Source organism: Diabrotica virgifera, chromosome 2 (assembly GCF_917563875.1).
Source record: "Diabrotica virgifera virgifera chromosome 2, PGI_DIABVI_V3a".
Taxonomy (NCBI): domain Eukaryota; kingdom Metazoa; phylum Arthropoda; class Insecta; order Coleoptera; family Chrysomelidae; genus Diabrotica; species Diabrotica virgifera.
Genome location: NC_065444.1, coordinates 162,746,164 through 162,768,604, shown reverse-complemented (window position 1 = coordinate 162,768,604; position 22,441 = coordinate 162,746,164). Strand labels below are relative to the sequence as shown.

Here is a 22,441-nt window from a genome sequence, read left to right as displayed (position 1 = left end):
CTTTTAATAATATAAAACCAACTTAACGGCCCTACTTTTCATGTGTCAGGCACAAGACTTAAATAAAAAAAACAACTGAATTGCAATAAAAATTTCAAAAACAACCAATTTTTTTAAATCTTACGACCAATGCGCGATCGGAAGATATCAACCAATTTGAAAGTTCTTTTTGTAATTTAAAACTCTATCCTAGTAGCAACTTTTCTGCGGTATAGCAACACGAAATAAAATAAAAAGTTTTTTTCGGCCCACCCTAATTCCCTGGCATTTAAAAAAAATATATTTAGGAGATTTAGTTTTGTCTACATTAAAATATCGGTCGAAATATTTTTAATTTGGCAAATGGCTAAAGTTCTTTGGAAAAATAAAATATATGCAATGGCACTTTGGATAAATATATTCTGTTACAAGTTAACACCGTGTATATTACATACAATTAAATATTTCCACATTTTTGGACCAATCTGTACAGTTATTCATTGAATTTAAATCCTTTAAAAGGATGGATAAAATGTTTATTTATTCAAACTTTCCCACAATTCATCATCTCCCCACTTATCATTCCACGTATTTTCCACCTTTTTTTGTGTTTCTTTTTCCTTGGGTTTTCTTTCTTTTTTGTTACTTTTACTGGATCTATCTTCTGTTGGCGATGTTATACTATTTGAGGAATAAGTTTTTAAATCGGATTGGTAACTACCGTGATCTTCATTTTGATAACCACTCCAATCTCCTTCCCAGTTTTGATTGGGAGATTTAGGACTTGATGCTCTAAAATACAAAACAAATAAAACGATTATTAATATTATTATTGTAATTAAAATAAGGTGACGGAATAAAAACTAGCACGAAAATTTATGTATGGCCTGTACTAACAATAATAAGAAATATCATTTATTTTACATTGTATTTCTCTACTCAGAACCACTTTCATCCACCTTCTTGTACAAACTGATATATTGAGTTGCGTGATATATAACTGTTAAAAAAAATACAGTAGAATAAACCAAACGACCAGAAATATTGAAAAGATGAAAAAAAAAAGAATTAAGTAAATTCTATATTTCTAAAATAAGACGGTATAATAAGTATGGTGTATTCCACGAATATACGTCTGTTTTGGATTATCGCGACAACGAATATTTTAGTGTGCAACATAAGAAGTACGAAAGTATTTTGCTCTAATAATTACTCCAATAAACAACAATATAATTTGAAATTTACTTTTGTTCTTCATATTTTGCACAGTAAAATATTCGTTGTCGCGATAATCCAAAACAGACGTATATTCGTGGAATGGGGTATATATAAGGTTAGTTCCCCTGACATTTTGAAGTTGTTTTGACAGTAGTGACGTTTTAGAGATGATTATAATATGCACTGTCACTTTTCAATTTGTCAATAGTTTATTGATCCCTTTTCGTTTTGAAAATACCCCAAATAATAATTATATATTCCCCATGATACAAAATTCCATGGAAAACTAGTTGCAGAATTCAAATAGAACTTAGAAGTAGAAGCTCAAGGCAAGTCAAAGATATAATGTGACATTGTGCCAGTGCCAATCATATTGGGACCGTGCAAGTTCGGAAGAGCGGCACCTGGTTTCATAGCTCAGAACATTTGTAGCACTTTTAATTATATTGGCCAATTATATTAGTCCTGGTTACTGGATAATTGTCAAGGCCATAGCCCAAAAAAGAATAAGACGAAAAAGTAAGATTGAGGTTATATTATTAAAAGGTAAACGTTGTATGGAAGTCACCTTTTCTCTTTGCATTAATTTGTGCTTAGAAGTTGGAAACGAACAGAACTTAAATTGACAATTTTTTGTTGTATTTTTACAATTTATAACACAGCATTTGCGAAATTTCATTTTCTTCAATGACAGTAGGTATGAAATATGTCAATATGACAATTTCAATTGACAATATGAATTCAAGAAAGTTACGAAGATTTCTCCGCTACTCGCACAAAATCTTTTCTCGTATCCCCTCCAAGTACTTGCACACAGCGACTAGAAAATTATCAACTGGCAATTTTCTTCAAGCCATTTGCTAAATATTTTACAGAAAATTCACTTATTGTGAACACAATTTTTTCAGAAAGGTTAGCAACTTATACAAGTATACCGACGACAAATACAGATATATACAAGCACATGTGTTACGAATCGATAAATTATTTAAAAAATGAATAACCATTTTCAATTTCGTTGCAAAACGAAAATACAGCCGAACCATATTCCAGTCCAATCAGAGAGTGCCGCAAGCACCTCTACCGGTTTCGAAACTTATTAGTCTCTCATCAGGAGGCACATATGATGCTCTCCCTGATCCAACCAAAACAAACCCCAGCGTGCAGTCCCGAATTGCAACGAACGAAATGGCATGATGCCCTAGCGGCAACTGCTAGCAAAAGGCTAAGTTTTAAAAAGTCAATAGTAGCCTAAATCTAAAATCACAAATGAATTCCTCCGTTACGTTAGCCGCCATCTTGATTTTAAAGGAGAACCGGTTTTGCTCAATATCTCCGCCATTTTTAACTTTTCAACAAAAATGGTAGGAACTGAAATTGTTCCAAATAAATCGTATTTACAATTATTACAATTTCTTTTTAACAATTTTTGTCGTGAGGTCGATATTTTCGAGTTAATTGTACTTACAGTAGACGCCTTTATTTTTGACTATAATATTGCATGTAACTTTTTTGGTATTGTAATATAATTCAAATCCTTCTCACCACTTACAAGTCCTATGTTTTGTCTATCTGTGGGCAAATTTTCAGCCAAATTGATTATGATGTATTTTGGGAATGGATAAAAATGTAAAAAACGGTACTTTAACGTTTTCTACACTATAAAATTTGATCAAAAGCTTGTTTTGAATCAAAGTAACTTGTTATAATGCAATATAATGACATTTTTGAGTCCCTTCTATTAAAATATTATGTTTTCCATTGATACTTTACGATAGAAAATGCAAATTTGTATAAATAAACACCAAATCACTGTAAAATCGCATAAAATAACATTTTGAGAAAAAAAGAAGAAGATTTTTTGACCTTAAATATCTTATTTTTACGTCCCGCAAAAGCTATATACCAATTTTCAGACAAATCGGAGGTCCAAATTTTTTTTTTGCTCCAAAAGTGAGTGATTTGAAATGGAATGACCCTTATACATGAAGATGACATTGAAACGGTTGGAAAGTTTACATACCTGGGAGTAGAAATATATGCCGACGGATCAGAAGATGGAGAAATACGGAAGAGAATAACGCAGGCAAACACCTTATTTTGCCCTCTCCCATATATTTCGGTATAAAAGTGTCCACCGAAATACAAAGATGAGAATCTATAAAACCTTAATTCGACCAATAACATGCTATGGCAGTGAAGCCTGGGTGCTGAAAAAAACATCCAAAAACAAACTCGACACATTCGAAAGGAAAGTACTGAGGAGAATACTAGGTCCTGTGAGGGAAAACGGAATCTTCAGAAGTCGATACAACAACGAGCTTTATCAACTCTATAAGGAAACACCCCTGTCAGACTTCATTAGAATACAAAGATTGCAATGGGCCGGGCATGTGATAAGAATGGGAGAGGATAGGCTACCAAAAAGAGCACTGAATGCTAGAATGCAAGGAAAGAGACCGGTTGAAAAGCCAAGAAAGCGCTGGAAAGACACAGTAAATAGCGACGCACAAGCCCTTTTAAGAGTCCGTGTATGGAGAAGTCAGCCACAGACAAGCAAGGGTGGGGGCAAAAAATAAAGGAGGCCAAGGCTCAATTTGGGCTGTAGTGCCGTAGATGAAGAAGAATTTTTGTTTGGGTTTACTGACATTTTTCTGATGACACATTCCATATATATATATATATATATATATATATATATATATATATATATATATATATATATATATATATAAAATAAAATAGATGAAATACGAGTGGTCGTTAAACCAATAACCTTGGATCTTTGGTTCACTGAGTGTGTTTCAAAGATCTACATCTTATGTTTTTAAATATATATATATATATATATATATTAAACAGAGTTGGTGCCTGAGAGACGAGCTGGCACAGCATAAACGATAGGCTTCCATACTTAAATTGAAATATTATTTTACAATATGTAATATTTCAATTCTCTGTGGTAGTTCATTGTTACACTAATATTGCAGCAATACAGAAAAATAGTTTTTAATCGCAGAAACGATCTTTAAAATGTTTATGTTAAGACATAATAACTGTTACTTACTTCGAACCTTGCTGACTATTACAACTCCAATCCTCCTCTCTAACATATCCGTTTCCTTGACTATACAATGATGATTTTTCACTCGGAGAATAATTGTCCCCAGCTACTTCACCATATCCTCCGCCACTGTTGTTCTCATTGCCTAAATTGCTCACTTCTTTCCACCCCCTTTTGCCCAGTTCGGACATCTAAACAATACAAAAAATGTGATGAAATATTTGACACCTGAGTATATTCGATCTATAAGTACATTTAAAATTTAAAAATACTGTGAATTCAAATATAACTCATCAATGTAGTTGTTCAATTAGTTCACTTTTTTTATCACTAGTGACTCACTCCAAGGAGATCCTACATCACATGAAGTTCTCTCAAGCAAAGAATCTACGAAAAAATAATAAAAAATAAAATGGCGAAGGCGCACTAACAGGCAGGATTTCGGGTGGTTAGATAAACTATTGAACAATTTAACTGTGACACAAATAATTGAAAATAACATGTCTTTTAATCAAGAACCACATGTAGTATACAGTATGTAAATCGTTCAGCTGGACATAGGGAATATACATTGAGAGAATTGTGGCAACGGCGCTAACCTGTGTTAGTTGAAGCTTCTGTTCGAGTACGAGATTTTGGTGCAATAGAGCTGTTAGAACGAATAGAATGAGTGAGTTTTTAGGCAAGGCTGTCCATAAATAAATTAAAAACAAAGTTTATGATTAATGAGTTCATAATTTTACTTTAATTTTTAAAATATTTTTTATTTAAAAACTAATTTCAAAACTAGACAGTTTACCCATTCGCTTAGGCCAAAAATATTTAGCTACTACATTGTCATATTTTGACGTTTATTTGTGTCAGTCGAAATGAGTTGTCAACAATGAACTGTCAATACGGATGGAATAGGCACGAAGAAAATTAATGCGGCCACGATACAAGAGAGAGGTCCTAGAGAGAGACAGAGAAGGTGCTGGAAAATTTGACAGGCCGTGTAATTTCAGTTGCCTATATCAACTTAAATCGGGGAAATAGCCCTCATATTTTTTTTTAATTTTTTATTTTTTATTAACTTAATTTTTAAATACTGCCTATCAGCCCTGATACCAAGTTAAAAAAATATGAAGTCCATTTCCCCGATTTAAGTTGATATAAGCAACTGAAATTACACGGCCTATCAAATTTTCCAGCACCTTCTCTGTCTCTCTCTAGGTCTGGATCCCTCGTATGAAAAAAAAGTTGATTAATAGCAAGCTGAAAATTTGTTAATGGCTTAAGGGTGTCTAGTCGGATAAACTTTGATATATGGGAACACTGTAACAGGAGCAGTTTTAATTGTGGAACAGGTTAAAAATCTGGAACGGTCAGACCACGAAAACGGCACATTTATTTTGTCCGACAGAACAGACTTAAACTCTCCGAACAGACATTAAACTCTCATGCAAAAATCAGACTGCTATTTATCACCTGTCATAATTCCTGTCATTTAACATATTCTACATGTTCCACTCATTAAAACGCCCATTTGGTGATAAATAGCAGTCTGATTTTTGCATGAGAGTTTAAAATCTCTGTTCGGAGAGTTTAAATCTGTGCTGTCGGACAAAATACATGTGCCGTTTTCGTGGTCTGATCGTTCCAAATTTTTAACCTGTTCCACAATTAAAACTTCCCTGTTCCAGTGTTCCCATATATCAAAGTTTGTCCGACTAGACACCCTTAAGCTATTAACAAATTTTCAGCTTGCTATTAATCAACTTTTTTTTCATATGTGGGATCCAGACCTATCTCTCTTGTATGTTGGTGGCAATCTCGCTTCACTATTTGAATGGGACAGGGCCATTCCATCCGTATTGACAGTTCATTGGTTGTCAATTTTTAGGTTAATGCCCCTTAATGCTAACAACCATATTGCCATCGAGAGAGCTCAGTTGCCACAATTATCTCAATATAATACAATGTATGTATTTATGTATCTAAATATATACAACGTTTGTTCCCTATGTCCAGCTGAACGATTTACGTACTGTATAAATATGACTTTAAAACATATAAAACCTCTTCAGAAAACGAATATAAGAGTAATCCATAGAGACTGGATATACAAAAAAAGTTTCGTGTATAAATTCACACATATCATCAGTTCTATCAACAAGCTTACAAATATAGAGATATCAATGAATAACTTAACAAAGAATATGCAGTTGACAATTGATCGCAGTAATATTGACAATGATGACAAAATTGTCAGCTACATATTCTTATAAGTTTTCCATTGGACTCAAAAAGCACGAGTGAGGCTGAACAAATCGACGAAAACAAAGGAATTTGAAATTTTAAGAGGGTGCGACAGGGATGTATTTTGTCTCCTGTGTTGTTCAACCTCTATGTGGAGAATGTTTTTGCAGAGGCACTTGCAAGGCAAGGACTGTGGTATAAAGGCCAACGGGTACCCGATAAATAAAATTCGTTACGCCGACAACACCGCGATAATCACAGATAACGAGCATGATATGCAGTTGATGCTAAATAAAATAAATACCGCAGGAAAAACATATGACTTGAAGATAAATGCTGGAAAAACTAAATGCATGGCAATAAGAACACACTTTTAAGAATACAACTGCAAGTAGATAATGTTCCAATCGAGCAAGTGAAAACATTCAAATACTTGGGAATGATGGTGGATGATCAATGGGATCCTCAACAAGAAATAAAATTCCGTACAGAACGAGCAAGACAAGCTTTAATTAAATTTAAACCGCTACTTTGTAACCGCAATCTTTCCTTCAATCTTCGTTACAAAATGGTTAAGTACTATGTATGGTCCATATTGCTATACGGCATGGGGACATGGACGTTGAAAATATCTTCCATTAATAAGTTGGAGGCTTTCAAAATGTGGACCTTGCGAAGAATGTTCCGCATACCATGGATAGATAGAGTGAGAAACGAGGAAGTCTTAAGAAGAGCAAATACTGAGAGAGATTTGCTCAACTTGATTAAGTGGCGAAAAAATGGATACCTGGGCCACATCCCGAGAGGGGGAAAATACGCAATCCCTCAATTAATTATCCAAGGAAAAATTGAGGGCAACGGAGAAGACGTCGCAAAAGACAGACGTCTAACCTTCAGATAATTCGCCAACGCACTATAATAAGGAAAAGAGTATTCAAAGGAATTCTAGCCAAATCACAGTATAATGCTAAAGAGTTAGTAGGGTCACACCGCGAAAATCCTTTGTTCTCTATGTTCATTCATCAAAATTTGTAGTCCTTTGCGCAGATTAATGACAACTAACGTATCTTACGTTTGCCGTGATTGGTCGTTATCGTCGCGCATTCAAAATTTTGTCTCAGGAGTTGATTGCAAATTTGGAACCGTCAAAATTCGAGAGTGAATTAACTGATTCTTTAGCATTAACCTGTGACCATATCGCAGATTTGACTTGTAGTGGTAGTTGTGTTAAGTCCTCTTTTAAGTAAGGTGCTATCGTTTTTACGATTTAGGCCAGATTTATGTTAGGACGGGAAGTGGACGACACGGCCGTCATACGGGGCACGTTAAGAATCGTCTGATAAGAAAAGCATTGGCTAGTTTATCATAAAACGGAACGGGATGACACCGGGGACGTGCGCTTTCTATTGTTCAACGGCACGTCACGTTCTGTCCACGGCCCGTCGTAAGATAAACCAGCATTTATTTCATTGTGCATCTCAGAGTACTGCATTAAATGACTTTAGTGTTTTTCAACTTTGAAATTTGCTCTTTTCCCACTTAATTCACTTTACCACTATTTGTGACCGATGTCTTAAATATTTTTACATATTTATCATTAAATTTCATTTTACTTTCTATCTTTTTATTGGAAGCTTGTAGACTAGAAGCCGGTATAGGTGAAATTTGCTAATCATTTTAGGCACTATAAGACCCTATAACTTAAATAGTAGAACCTAAAAGAAAACGTATCAACACTGTGCCGTCACTTTTTAGTGGCACATGCGTTGACAGTGGCGCATCAAACTTTCCACTTATGGACGGGATAAATAAATTAAAATGTACCCTCAGTTACTCCCAGAATTCAATTTTTTTAAATTAGGCTCAGCGTAATTTTATCCGCCACCCCCTTCCCCTTCTCCCACCATCAAAAAATTCGTTTTTCGATGGTATTTTTTTTTAGGTGGGATGCAATCAATTTTAAAATTTCAAAAAATTTATGGACATACATAGTTGAGGATTTTCCAAATCATGTCTATTTGTTATAGATCAGTAGGCTGAGTATACGTAACCTCAAAAAATGTTTAAAATATATTTTTTAAAGCGTGTAACTTTTTTTTGGAGGTGGCTGGAGGACTATTTTTTTCTATTTTGTGTATTTTATCAAACACTATGTTTTTAATTTTTTAGATTTTTCCGTAAAGTTCGCCCCTTCAAAAAATCCAAAAAACTGTTTTTTTGGGGATTTTATCTAGTTTATAGACTTAAAAATAGATCAAATCAATGTTTTTGTATACGTTACATATAAATTAAAGTAACTGAGTCCTTTGTAACATTTATAAATGGGAGAAACACGTCCAACTCCCCAAAAACTCCATAAAAACAGTTACACGCTTTTTTCAAACAAAAAATATTTTAAAAATTTTTGAGGTTATGTATACTCAACCTACTGATCTATAAAAAATAGACATGATTTGGAAAATCCTCAACTATGTCTATGAATTTTTTGAAATTTTAAAATTGATTGCATCCCATCTAAAAAAAAAATAAAAACAAAAAATGAATTTTTTGATGGTGGGAGAAGGGGGAAGGGGGTGGCGGGATAAAATTACGCTGAGCCTAATTGTTTAATCACATAGAACTTAAAAAAATCAAAAAAATTAAATTCTGGGAGTGAGGAAGGGTACCTTTTAATTTATTTATCCCTTCCTTACGCGAAAAGTTCCTTATGCGCCACTGTCGACGCATGTGTCACTAAAAAGTGACGGCACAGTGTTCAAACGTTTTCTTTTAGGTTCTACTATTTAAGTTATAGGGTCTTATTGTGCCTAAAATAATTAGCAAATTTCACCTATAGCGGCTCTTAGTCTATTGTTCTAAATGAATTTTGAATGATTTTGAAAAAGACAGAATTATTTTAGATGTTTATTGATTTATGAATCTATTTTAAATCAAGTATCACCTTTTTGAAAGCGAGTTATCTCCGAATAAACTTTGTATTGCCTAGAGTACAGCTGCAGAACGTTTTGTAGCTTATTGCCTCATATGTCTTTTAAATTAAATTTAAACAGTTAAATTCAAATAAAATAAAACAACTTCTTAAAAACCCCTATTAAGACTATAAAATGATAGTGTTTTATTCTAATCAAAATGCAATAGTACTATTGAAAAATTAATAATTAAAATACCATCATAATAACTTATAATTACCTTATTGGTTAAACTAGTAACTTGACAACCAACTTCTTCTAATAGTGTTCCTTCTCTAACCTAATGAACGTAAAAAAAATAAAAATAAGGAAACAAAAAGATAAATTAAGACACTTAAACTTTTGCGATTTTCTGAAATCATGGCTTTTATAATTATTTTATGTAAGTAATGAATATACTTAATAAAATAAATGTAGCCAAAACTAAGAAAAGTATGAACATATTATAAACAATATTAACCTTTAACTACACGCGCTGGCGTATTTTGTACGCCAGATATAAGAAATCTACTGCAAATATATTTAAAAATTTAATTTTTAATCTTGTTTATCTCTCTAACCTATCACTGGAATGTACTTTACAATTTGGTTTTAGTTTCGTTATAATCGGCGGTCTGGGAAGATCGTAATTTACAGTTTATTATTTGTTTTTTCCGGTGGTGGTCAATATACGCCACGATTATATTAATATAAGTCTTAATATAAGTACATATTTCAATTGTTTTTTAGTAATTATGGCACAAAATATATTTTTCTTTATAAAAAATACTTTTTATCCTGTAAAAAATAACATTTCAAAAATTTTTTTATTAGAAATTTTATTTATCATGGAATCCAGTTATTCCATGATTCCAGTTATAAATCCCAATTGGCTTACTGAGAAGGAACTCCAATTATTCACTGATGCCGAATAAGGTTTATAGCAAACAACTAAGTGTATTTTTCCAAAAAAAAAAAAAAACAAATCCGCTTTTAAGTGTATTTTCTTATGGCGTATAAAGTACGCCACGCGTGTAGTTATGTTATAACTAGATGCGCGGGTAATTAAAGGTTAACAACGTATGTCAGATAACAGATTTAAACTGTGTTTCGACTGATCAATCATCAATTTTATAACTTCAAAACTTCATACTACACAAAAGCCTATAACCTCAGAAAACTAGAACGAAATAATAAAACTAATAAAAACAGAAACGAAACAACAAATGAAAAGCATAACTTGACAAACACAAAAACAAACCTTTTCCCCTACATGTGAACTAACTTCAACTACCTTCTGACTTGCTAATCCTCCATATTTAACGGCGTTTTCGGACGCTTTGCTCGCTAGTTTTGTTGCTGAAGAGGACAAGAAGGACCAACCCTGCAAAAAAAAAACAAATTATTGTTACAAAACGCAAATACTTAGATATACAATACGGACTTACTGCGGGCATATGAAACACTAATCTTGCTCATATTTGTGGATAATTTGTTAAAAACAAAATAAACGGTTTCGTTTTGATTCAAATCGAGTATCTTGCCATCCTCTGACCATCTTACCATGCTTATCAAAGAGGCTTCGCAAGAAGACTGATTTGAATCAAAACTCACCGAGAGGTTGGTGTAATACTGTAAATATTTACACCGGAATATGGTTAGAGTGACCTCTAGCTGGGAACGAAGAAATAAATGTCGACAACGATGCAAGCAAGCTGTTAGCCCAGATATATACTCATGGATAAAAATATTGCATATTTAATCTTCAATCGTTATTATTTGTTTATTTTTGATCTTTTAAATGTTAAGTATTTTTTTATTTATTTATTTATCTATTTATTTTATTTATTTGATGTATTTTAATTGATTAGAGATAAATAAATGATTAAACATAGTCTTTATAACTGAATATATGCAGTAATGTAACAAATTAACAAACATTGCATATTATGGAAAGTGTACTTTGGCGACTTGACAATTCTTGTTTTGTTGAATTGTCAGTTAGAATATGTCAGTTGGAGAGTTTTATTTTTCGATTCTGCAGTTTTCTTGCAGATATGCCACATTATTTAAGTGAGGTAGTGTGTGCTAGAATTGTTACTTTAAGAAATGAGGGTTACAGACAAGAAGATATTGCGTGGATAGCGAATATCCATCAGTCGACTGTTTCTCGTATAGTAAAGCGATACAATGAGACTGGGGAATACCAAAGGCGACCTGGTCAAGGACGAAAAGATGTACAACGTCAAGAGAGGACCAATATTTAAGATTTAATTCTTTGCGAAATCGTACACTTTAGCTTCTTATCTCAAAAATGAGTTACTGATCACAAGACAAGTTAATGTAAGTGCCAAAACTGTGACTCGAAGACTTAAAGAGGTTGGTTTGAATCCAAAACGGCCACTTCTCCTACCACGGCATAAAACTCAAAGGTTGCACTTTGCAAGAGCCCACGTTAACTGGAACGAACATCATTGAGGATGTTGGAGTTGAGGCTCTAGACTGGCCACCAATGAGCCCTGATGCAAATCCCATAGAACATATATGGGACATCCTAAAAAGACGTATACGAGCAAGAAATCTAGCTCCAAACTCAACTGAAGCATTAAGAATTGTTGCACAGGAAGAATGGAATCGACTTCCGCAAGAAACCATCCAAGATATTCTGCGAAGCATGTCCAAAAGGATGCAGGCAATCATTAGAGCTAGAGGAGGAAATACTAGGTACTAAATTGTTACAATATTGCCGTAAAAAATTGTTCTATTGTCGTTATTGTTTCTTTTTCTAATTAAATGTTATAAGCAAAATCAGACTATTTCATTAATTTCTCTACAAATTAGTTGTGACTTTGCAATATGCAAGTTACTTGACAATAAATATAAGTAGGATAGTTCAGCTCAACTCATTTAGCAATAAAAAGTACAAAATTTTTTAACAGGAATAAGATGTACTTCAAAAATAAAATATGCCATATTTTTGTCTGAGTGTATAAATATTAAACGGACGACGCTTAGGAAAAATATTCCATCGATGCATCTCAGCTTGCCTATCCGAATCGTCATATTTTTTTACTCGTATACTGAGTAAAGTGTAAAAACAAAGTAAACGGTTTCGTTTTGATTCAAATCGAGTCTCTTGGCATCCTCTGACACCGTGTTTCTGGGTCTACCCGTTATCAAAGAGGTTTCGCAAGAAGACTGATTTGAATCAAAACTCATCGAGTTTTGATTGAGAACTCAATTTGAGAAATTTGTTAAAAATATATTAGGCAATATATTAAAGTAATCAAAATGCAAATCAGATACAGTAGACTCCCTCTATAACGAGAACTGAAATGGCGGACTAATTATTTCGTTATAAGCGGATCTCGTTATATCAGACAACAATAATATTGTGCATATCACCACTACTGAAATGTTTTGATGCCTCTTACATAGCTTATTAGGTGTCGATGGTCGACTTCAACAATGAAACTTGGCCATTGTAAATTGTAACATTCAATATCGGTAGATAGATAAATAGACAGGAAGAAGTTTACTACAGGCGGTGGAATTTATTACAGCACTGGCCTCGGTAAGCACACAGATGTCGCGCATTCCTATATACAGGCAGTGGGGTATTTATTTATAGCCATCACCACGCCAAAAACAGGTAAAGAAACATATTATTCGATTTCATTTTTCTTCATTATAACCAAATATGCCTCGTTATAGAGGTGTCATAGTTCAATAATAACTTCAAGGGACATCTAGTGTACCTCGTTATGAGCGAAACCTCGTAATACCCGTGTTCGTTATAGAGAGAGTCTACTGTACTTTTACTGTCTTTTATTAAATTTCAGTTCAAATCTGTATTACACTGTTGTATTTTTAATGGTGTTGCATATTTACAATCCCTTTACAATTTTTGCTTGAATTCATTTCTTTTGTCAGTTATTAATATGTTACTACCAGGTAGTTGAATGTCGTTACTTTTTCAAATTTCTTCAGGGTCTTCATGTAGTCTTAATTTAAAATTAGAACATTAATTTCCTTGGTTCAATTACGATATATCCACTTGAAAAATCTACATTAATAAATCTGACAATAGTAATAAACTTTTTGCATAACTTTCGAAACCCCCCCCCCCCATATTCATAATTGAAGTAAGCCATTTGTTATGACATAACTCTATCCCCAAATAACTTCCACCAAATTGGATTCGTGTGATAAATGTTAATGTAGATGATCCCAAACCCCTTTTTTCAGTGCGTCATTAATTTTGACGTCATATAGGATTTTAAGAATGTCGCAAATCATTACATGACATTTTAGTTAAATCTGACACTGACAGTTGTCAGATTTAACATCATTTTCATCAGATTTAATTTTATATAAACATCAATATTTATATAAATATTTGCCAGAATAGTAATATTTTAAATATTTTAATGTAAAAATAAATAAATATAAAATCTAATTTCACTATACAATGACATAAAATTACAATTGTCATTTTACCATATGATTTGTGAAAATACGATCACAATGGATTTCTTTTAAAATTAAAATCTTAAGAAGTCATGGGGCCATCTATCTGAAGATGAATACCAAAAAGCAGAAGAGTTCATCAAGAATGAAAGTGACATCTTCTTTAAAAGAAAAATAACTGGCCGCACTGACTTACTCCAACATCGGATAAACTCTGACAACTCCAACCTCATAAGACAAGCACCAAGAAGTCTTCCATTTGCAAAACAAAAAGAAGCTTTTGCCATCCTTGAAGATATGTGGAAGGAGAATGTTATCGAAGAGTCGAGTAGCCCCTGGTTTTTTCCGGTGGTGTTAATAACCAAAAAAGATGGCTCCACTCGGTTCTGTGTCGACTACAGGAGACTGAATAGCGTTACCAAGAAGGACAGCTATCCACTGCCCCGTATTGACGATAAACTTAGTGCCTTGGCTGAGTCGAAATGGTTTTCCACTCTGGGCCTCAAAAGCGGCTATTGGCAAGTTGCAGTACACCCTGAAGACAGAGAGAAGACCGCATTTTTTGCTCGAAATGGGCTCTACTAGTTCAAAGTGCCATTCGGATTGTGTAATGCACCTGCCACGTTTGAACATTTAATGGAGCTAGTACTTAGAGGACTTACATGGAAAATCTGTCTGGTATACCACGACGACATTATGGTCATCGGAAAAGATTTCGACGACCATAATGTCGTCGAGGTATATCAGACAGATTTTCCATGTAAGTCCTCTAAGTACTAGCTCCATTAAACGTTCAAACGTGGCAGGTGCGTTACACAATTCGAATGGCATCACTTTGAACTGGTAGAGCCCATTTCCAGCAGAAAATGCGGTCTTCTTTCTGGTGTCAGAAGTGGGATTAAGTATTATATGGATTAATGTCAAATTATTGTTTTCAAATTATATTTTATTTATTGAGTTTATATTTTAATGACAGTTTTTTTAATTAACTTCACTTTCCCTTCCCTATTTTGATTGGTCGATTAGATAGTCTTGTTGTATAGTGGGTTTAGTTAATAGGCTTTAATTTTAAGAAATGTAGCTGGCTAAATGGGCACAGCTCCCAAAGGCCATACAAGAAGAAAAAGAAATAACAAAAATTTTACAAAATCTTTTGAAGGAAAACATGACTTCGACACTTATATAAGCCAAGCCGCACACCAAAGAAACATGAAACGAAAAACATGAAACATGAAACGAAAAACATGTTTCATAAAAATAAAACACTGCTAAACAAATCTCAAAGTCCGCCTACGAATGAAACGAGTGTGATTCATGCTCATGACACATTTTTATTTTCGGAGAGTTTCATAAATGGCCGGACATATATTTGTTTAGCAGTGGTTTATTTCCATGAAACGTAATTTACGTTTCAGGTTTCTTTGATGTGCGGCCTGCCTTACAGACAGTTATCTTTGTTTCACACTCTTAAAAACAAAGAGAAACAGTGTAGCCGGTGGTAAATACATGTTTTTTATTTGGCAACAGCGCTTTCCTGCTGAACTTAACGGTAGCGAAAAAACTAATATTTGCTCCGTGTATGACTGACGCGACACCTAGTGTAGTCGCCTGACATTTTTGGCGACCACAATTTGACGTTAAGCATATGATACACATATGACATATTTGACGTTAATATGTAATATTTATTTACCATTTTTGATAAAATTTGTTAAACAAACAATGACAGTGATATTACAAAAAATCGCCAAAATTATCATATTTCGCCGCTACGGACGCTGGCAGTTTCGTGTATCCCCACCATAGTCACGCACGGAGCGAATATGAGGTAAAATTTGTTGAATTTGTTTGCCGTCAAGTTTGTACCGGTGGGTTATGATGTCATTAAATCTATGACGTGCATGCCTAATTGTTTGACTTTTAGTTTACCTCAAGTGATTTCTATTTCTTCTTTGCAATACTCATGAATGACTTTGGAAACATGCATGTTATGCACCTAATTACAAAAATTATGAACTACTTTTAGAAAATATTAGGGCTAATATTACTAAAGAACATATCAGGAGCTTGAAAAGTAAGGGCGAACTCGCACAATGCTCGTTTCAAAAACAGTCTTATCTTCCTCACATATTTTTAAAGAATTGGTCTGTATATTATAGCAGCATGTTTCGCCCTTCATACACCTAACTTTCTTTAAGAAATAATATATGTACCAATCAATTCATGTCCGAAACTGAACTGCATCATCCTCTAGAAGAACAAGGGCGAACCCAAAGGCTTTCATTACGTTTCCGTTCAAGGTTCGCCCCTTCTCCTCTGTAACCCGCCCGTGTTTCTGTAGTTTTAGTTGTTCGCCCTTACTATTCTAACATGTTTGTAAACATTAACTCAGTTTTCCCGAAACATGGTTTTTGCAGTTCGCCCTTACTCTTCCAAGCTCCTGATATTAGAGTTAATTTTATCTATCAGTTTAGTAAACTTTGCATTTTTATTGTTTATCTATACTATAATTTTTTATTTCTTACATTAGCTAGAGATGATATGGCTGAATCTACAAATTCTTGAGATTGGCTTCTAGGTGGAGGTTCCATTGTATATCCAAATCCGCTGTATTTCCCTCCTTGGCTCGGTGGAACGTCACTAAAATTAAAATAAAGAATATACATGAGTTAACAATTAGATACAGTTATGCAGATGTAAACAAATTTAAGTAAGTATAATGGATTTCTATGGCTGTCGCCGCCTCTCCATACCCAGCTTCCAATTTTTTCTATCATAACACATATCTTCATCTAATTGCCTCGAATCCACTGCCTCCTGAATATTGTCCCTCCAGCTTCTCCGCGGTCGTCCTATTTGTCTTCTCTCCGGTGGGACCCACTCTAATATTTTCCTCGGCCAGCGAGTCTCATTCATTCTTTTAATGTGACCGAACCATGTTAGCTGTCTCTTTTCAATATCGTCTAATATAGTTTTTTCCACTTTCATACGTTCTCTAATTGTTTCATTTCTTACATGTTCTAATCTCGAAACCTGACAACTTCTCCTCAAAAAGTCCATTTCTGTACTAAGTAGCTTCTTTTTATTTCTTGCACTTATGTCCAAAACTTCTGCACCGTAGATTGTAGCGCTCTTCATTATACTTTCATATATTCTTCTCTTTGTTTCCTTCCTGATATCTTTGTCCCATAAAATTGAATTGAGGGATCTAGTGATGCTTCTACCTTTATTGATTCTGTGTTGTATTTCATCTTCACTATTTCCTCGTTTGTTAAATATAGCTCCCAAATATTTGCATTGTTTCACACCAACCATATGTCCTTGTTCCAATGGTAGGTTTTCAATGTCTTCGTTTCCCACTATGAAGCATTCTGACTTATCCATATTTATTACCAGTACTGTTTTTGTAACAATATAAGGTTCCGGTACGCAATGGTTCCGGTACGCTTAGGTTCCGGTACGCTTAGGTTCCGGTACGCAATGTTCCTGAGGGTCTGGGAATTGTTCATAAGGGGGATCCACCCCCGGGAAAACTTTTTAAATTTATTCTCAATAATGGCGTTTTAAAGCTATTTGGGAGCAAGGGAAAAATTCAGGAATTTGTCTATAATTTTGTTGATTTTTTTATTTTTTGTCCCAAGAGGTGCCGGTACGGCGTACCGGCGCGTACCGTCACAAAAACAGCACTGTTTATTACTAATCCTGCCTGTTGGTAGTGTTCATGTAGCTTCCGAATCATATAGCTTAAGTCATCTTGACCTTGGGCTATAACAACTTGGTCGTCCGCAAAGTATAATGTAAATAGGGAGTCGTCTCCCACTTTCAGTCCCATCGGTTTTACTGCTTTTGTCAACCTCTTTAAGGATTGGTCAAGGTATATTTTAAAGAGAGTGGGAGATAGACAACATCCTTGTCGGAGGCCTTTTGAAGTATTAAATGCCTAAGTGAAATTTTTGCCGTTTTTGATTCTGGTGTTAGTGGTATCATTTAACATTTTAGTTGCTTGTATGAGTTTTCCATCGATACCGATGTCTTGGCTTCCATAGTTCTATTATGGGGACCTATCATAGGCCTTTTCTAGGGGTTTCCTGATTTCTCTGTATTCTTTTTTCTAGTGCTATTTTTAAAGTGAAGAGATTGTCTACCGTTGAACGTCCCGCACGAAAACCAGCTTGTTCAGCTTGCTTTCCTTGAATTTCTTGTTCTATTTCATTTCTTAATATCCTGGAGTATAATCTTCCAATGGTGCTGATGACTGCGATTCCCCTATAGTTTTTGGGGTTATTTTTAGGTCCCTTCTTATGTATGGGAGTAATATGTGATGTTAGCCATTCATCTTGTACTTTTTCTCCATTTAGACATCTTTCGAAAAGTTTTTTAAGCATATCCCATAGTTTGGGTGGTCCATATTTTATTGTATAACTTTTATTTTTATTGTAAATAAATTTACCGATCATAAATTATCATGTAACTGATAATTTATCTTATCCAATTGACTTTCTTAATCGTGATTCTTAGAATTACTAAGAAGAATCCAAGAAAGAAAAATGCAATACTTGGGCAATGTGTTAAAAGGGGAAAGATATGATCTACTTCAAATCATATTAGAAGGTAAAGTACCGGGTGATCAGTTAAGGGTAGCGAGCGGCCATATCTCATAAGATATTGGTCGTATAGAATTGAGAAAAAAAAATCATGGTAAAAGTCGCCAAGAGAAATTGCTGGAAATTATTTTCGAGTTTATCAAACGTCCGCTAGAGGGCGTAACAACCAACACAAAGTAGAAAAATGGGATTTTTATAGAATTTTGTCCAATGAAAGTTTATCGATGATATCATTTTCATATTAACAGACCATTTCCCTACATTTTTTGTCTAAAACGTTTTGTTCTATCTATCAAAATAAAGCGGTGGGGGAAGTTCAATTGTTTTTTTAAACAAACCAAGATTTCTTCCGTTTCTTTTGACCGATTTTAGAAAACTTAGGCTCATATGAAAGAGCATAATTTGCACTACAAAACTCTTATTTGGTTTTTAATTTTTGACGTTTTCTGTCGCCGCTAGATGGCGTTAACTGAAATGGTAGCAAATTTTTGAGTTTTTTTCAAAAAAAACAAATGTAATGATATATTAATTTTTATATATTTTAAAAGAGGATAAATTTCTCTATAATTTAATGAAAATAATTTATTATCTACCTTTTTTTGAACCGTTGATATTGACCAAAATATAATTTTATTACATTAAAAAATGGCACGCCACTGTTTTTTATCAAAATAAAAATCAGTTTTGTAATCTCTTATTAGTTGCTAACAAAAAGAACCTCTTGACTTTTTTTCGTTAGACAAACGGTTTTGGATTGAAAAAATAAAATAGGTTTACATACTGATAATTATAAGGTTCAAAATTATTTTTAAATATTACATCTCACAATAATAAAATTATTACCTATTATTTTTATCATTAATAATTATTTAATTAACGAGAGAATGCATTAGTTCATAATTTATTAATAATAATTATTATTATTTCATAAATTAAATTAAAAATCAAACTTAACTAACATCGCATTTAAGCGAAGCAGGCCATGATCTACGAAACTGAAAATAAAATGAAAGAAAACACCAAATTGTCAATCACGCTGATATTTATTTTGACAGTTCCTGCCATTGACATCTAATTTAATGTTATGTAAAAAGTATTTTTACAACAAATCATGCCTTTTACGAATGAAGAAGCCTTTGATATGTTGAGAATTTATTTTCAATGTTTTGAAAATGCGGCGATTGCTTCTAGGCAGTATGCACTGCGTTATCCCCTCCGTAGACGGCATTCGAGAATGGTTTTTCGTCGTTTAGCCTTACGTTTAAGGCAACATGGCCAAGTGCAACCAACTCCAACTTTGAGAAGAAATCGTAGAGTAAGAAGAGAAGATAACATTATAAATGTGTTGGCTTATATTCATGCAGACCCCCATTTAAGCATAAGAGAGATCTCCAGATATTTAGGAATATCCTATGGCTCAGTGCAAAAAATATTAATGGATTTTAAAATGCATCCGTATCACGTCGTGATTCATCAATCCTTAAAAGAGACTGACTTTGAACGTAGGCTCGATTACAGCTACTGGCTTAGAGACTTCATTAGGGAAAACCGTCTTATTTTGTCACAAATATTATGGACAGATGAAGCATCGTTTAGCAGTAATGGCAAGGTATATCTGCATAACATGCATTACTGGTCGGACACTAATCCACACTGGTTACGTGAAGATTATCAGCAGGGTCGATGGAGCGTTAACGTCTGGTGCGGTGTTATTAATGGTACTATTATCGGTCCGCACATATTTAATGGCAATCTAACCGGTGACATGTATTTGAACTTTTTATTGAACGATTTACCAGGACTCTTAGAAAACGTGCCTTTAGAAGTAAGAAGAAACATGTGGTTTCAACAAGACGGATGCCCGGCACATTATTCTCGAAATGTGCAAGATTTTATGAACAGGCATTTTCCTAACCGTTGGATTGGTAGAGGCAGCCTATTTTTCTGGCCACCACGGTCCCCTGATTTAACCTGCCTTGATTTTTATCTATGGGGCCGAATAAAGGATTTAGTGTATAAAACTCGACCAACTACTCGAGAAGACATGATAGTCCGAATTCAAAACGCGATAAATATTATACCAAGAGCGGAAATTGAGGCAGCTGTCAACTCCACCCAGAAGAGAATGGACCAGTGCATTCAAAATAACGGACAACATTTTGAACATTTACGACAAAATTATTAATTTAGTTTTAACGTTTATTTTTAAAGTTCTGTGTTCTTGTTTTTAGTGTTACTGCTCTTGCTGTTGTTGGACAGTTTTATTAAGATTTTTTTCCAAATATGTAAATTAGTATGTTTCGAGATATGGGCGCCCCATGTAAACATATCTTATTTTTTCAATCCAAAACCGTTTGTCTAACGAAAAAAAGTCAAGAGGTTCTTTTTGTTAGCAACTCATAAGAGATTATGAAACTGATTTTTATTTTGATAAAAAACAGTGACGTGACATTTTTTAATGTAATAAAATTATATTTTGGTCAATATCAACGGTTCAAAAAAAGGTAGATAATAAATTATTTTCATTAAATTATAGAGAAATTTATCCTCTTTTAAAATATATAAAAATTAATATATCATTACATTTGTTTTTTTTTGAAAAAAGCTCAAAAATTTGCTACCATTTCAGTTAACGCCATCTAGCGGCGACAGCAAACGTCAAAAATTAAAAACCAAATAAGCGTTTTGTAGTGCAAATTATGCTCTTTTATATGAGCCTAAGTTTGCTAAAATCGGTCAAAAGAAACGGAAGAAATCTTGGTTTGTTTAAAAAAACAATTGAACTTCTCCCACCGCTTTATTTTGATAGATAGAACAAAACGTTTTAGACAAAAAATGTAGGGAAATGGTCTGTTAATATGAAAATGATATCATCGATAAACTTTCATTAGACAAAATTCTATGAAAATCGCATTTTTCTACTATGTGTTGGTTGTTACGCCCTCTAGCGGACGTTTGACAAACTCGAAAATAATTTCCAGCAATTTCTCTTGGCGACTTTTATCATGATTTTTTTTTCTCAATTCTATACGACCAATATCTTATGAGATATGGCCGCTCGCTACCCTTAACTGATCACCCGGTACAGGGCAAAAGATCAGTAGGAAGACGCCAGAACTCGTGGCTGAAGGACCTGAGAAGATGGTTTGACCGCTCATCCGCAGAAATTTTTCGTGCAACTGTTTCCAAAGCTACAGTTGCCATTTGCAGCTGAATCGTGATTCAGCTAACTGTAAATGAACCTTTACAGTGATGAGCGCGCTAATAACAGAGACATGTTAACCGTAGACAAGACTGAGCAAAAAAGCGTAACGCGCGGCAGTCGATCGGTGGCCTATCTATCTCATTTTACTAAGCGATAGCGCTCATATGACGGACAAAGATGGCTAGACCACTCAACATGAATATTGACCAATGGCGTCCTTGATATCGGCGTTACACCTCGATGCACAGAGCGTCCCATAGCTAGCCTAATCTACAGGTTAATATATCTATGGTTAATAACCGGCAGAATATCGTAAAAATATGGAAAACACATTACGTTGTGAGATAAAAAGAAATGAAACTAGTGGGGGTGGGAGATTTAGCGATAAAAACTTATAAACTTACATTCTATTTATTGTTTCCCACCTTTAGACGTATCAAAGGAGTATGTCAAATAAAACTGTCACTGTGACAGTGGTAGTTGCCAAACTCGTCCGATACGTCTAAAGGTGGGAAACAATAAGTAGAATATAAATTTATAAGTTTTTATCGCTAAATCTCCCACCTCCACTGGATTTATTTCTTTTTGGGCCGGTTGTTCGAACGCTAATCAAGAAGTTGATTATAATCAAGTCCCCTTAACAAACATCAAATAACAAAATCCGTTGTTCGTACGCCAATCAGTTGATTGTAATCAATTATGTTAATTATCATTA

At 34.0% G+C, this 22,441-nt stretch overlaps 1 protein-coding gene across 3 annotated transcripts in view; it reads right to left on the bottom strand.

The window, feature by feature from the left end:
• Window positions 1–379: 379 nt before the first annotated feature.
• LOC114330704 (ADP-ribosylation factor GTPase-activating protein 1) overlaps window positions 380–22,441 on the bottom strand; it is a 73,839-nt gene continuing 51,777 nt past the window's right edge. Inside the window, exons 4-8 of one of the 3 annotated variants that reach the window (XM_028280118.2) lie at window positions 16,443–16,557; window positions 10,709–10,831; window positions 9,689–9,748; window positions 4,265–4,452; window positions 380–771 (exon numbers count right to left, since the gene is read on the bottom strand). In XM_028280118.2, coding sequence (XP_028135919.1) covers window positions 516–771; window positions 4,265–4,452; window positions 9,689–9,748; window positions 10,709–10,831; window positions 16,443–16,557 — 742 coding nt within the window. In that variant the 3' untranslated portion in view covers window positions 380–515. The remainder of the gene's footprint in view (window positions 772–4,264; window positions 4,453–9,688; window positions 9,749–10,708; window positions 10,832–16,442; window positions 16,558–22,441) is intronic. The other 2 variants (XM_028280119.2, XM_028280120.2) reach the window with 2 other exon arrangements.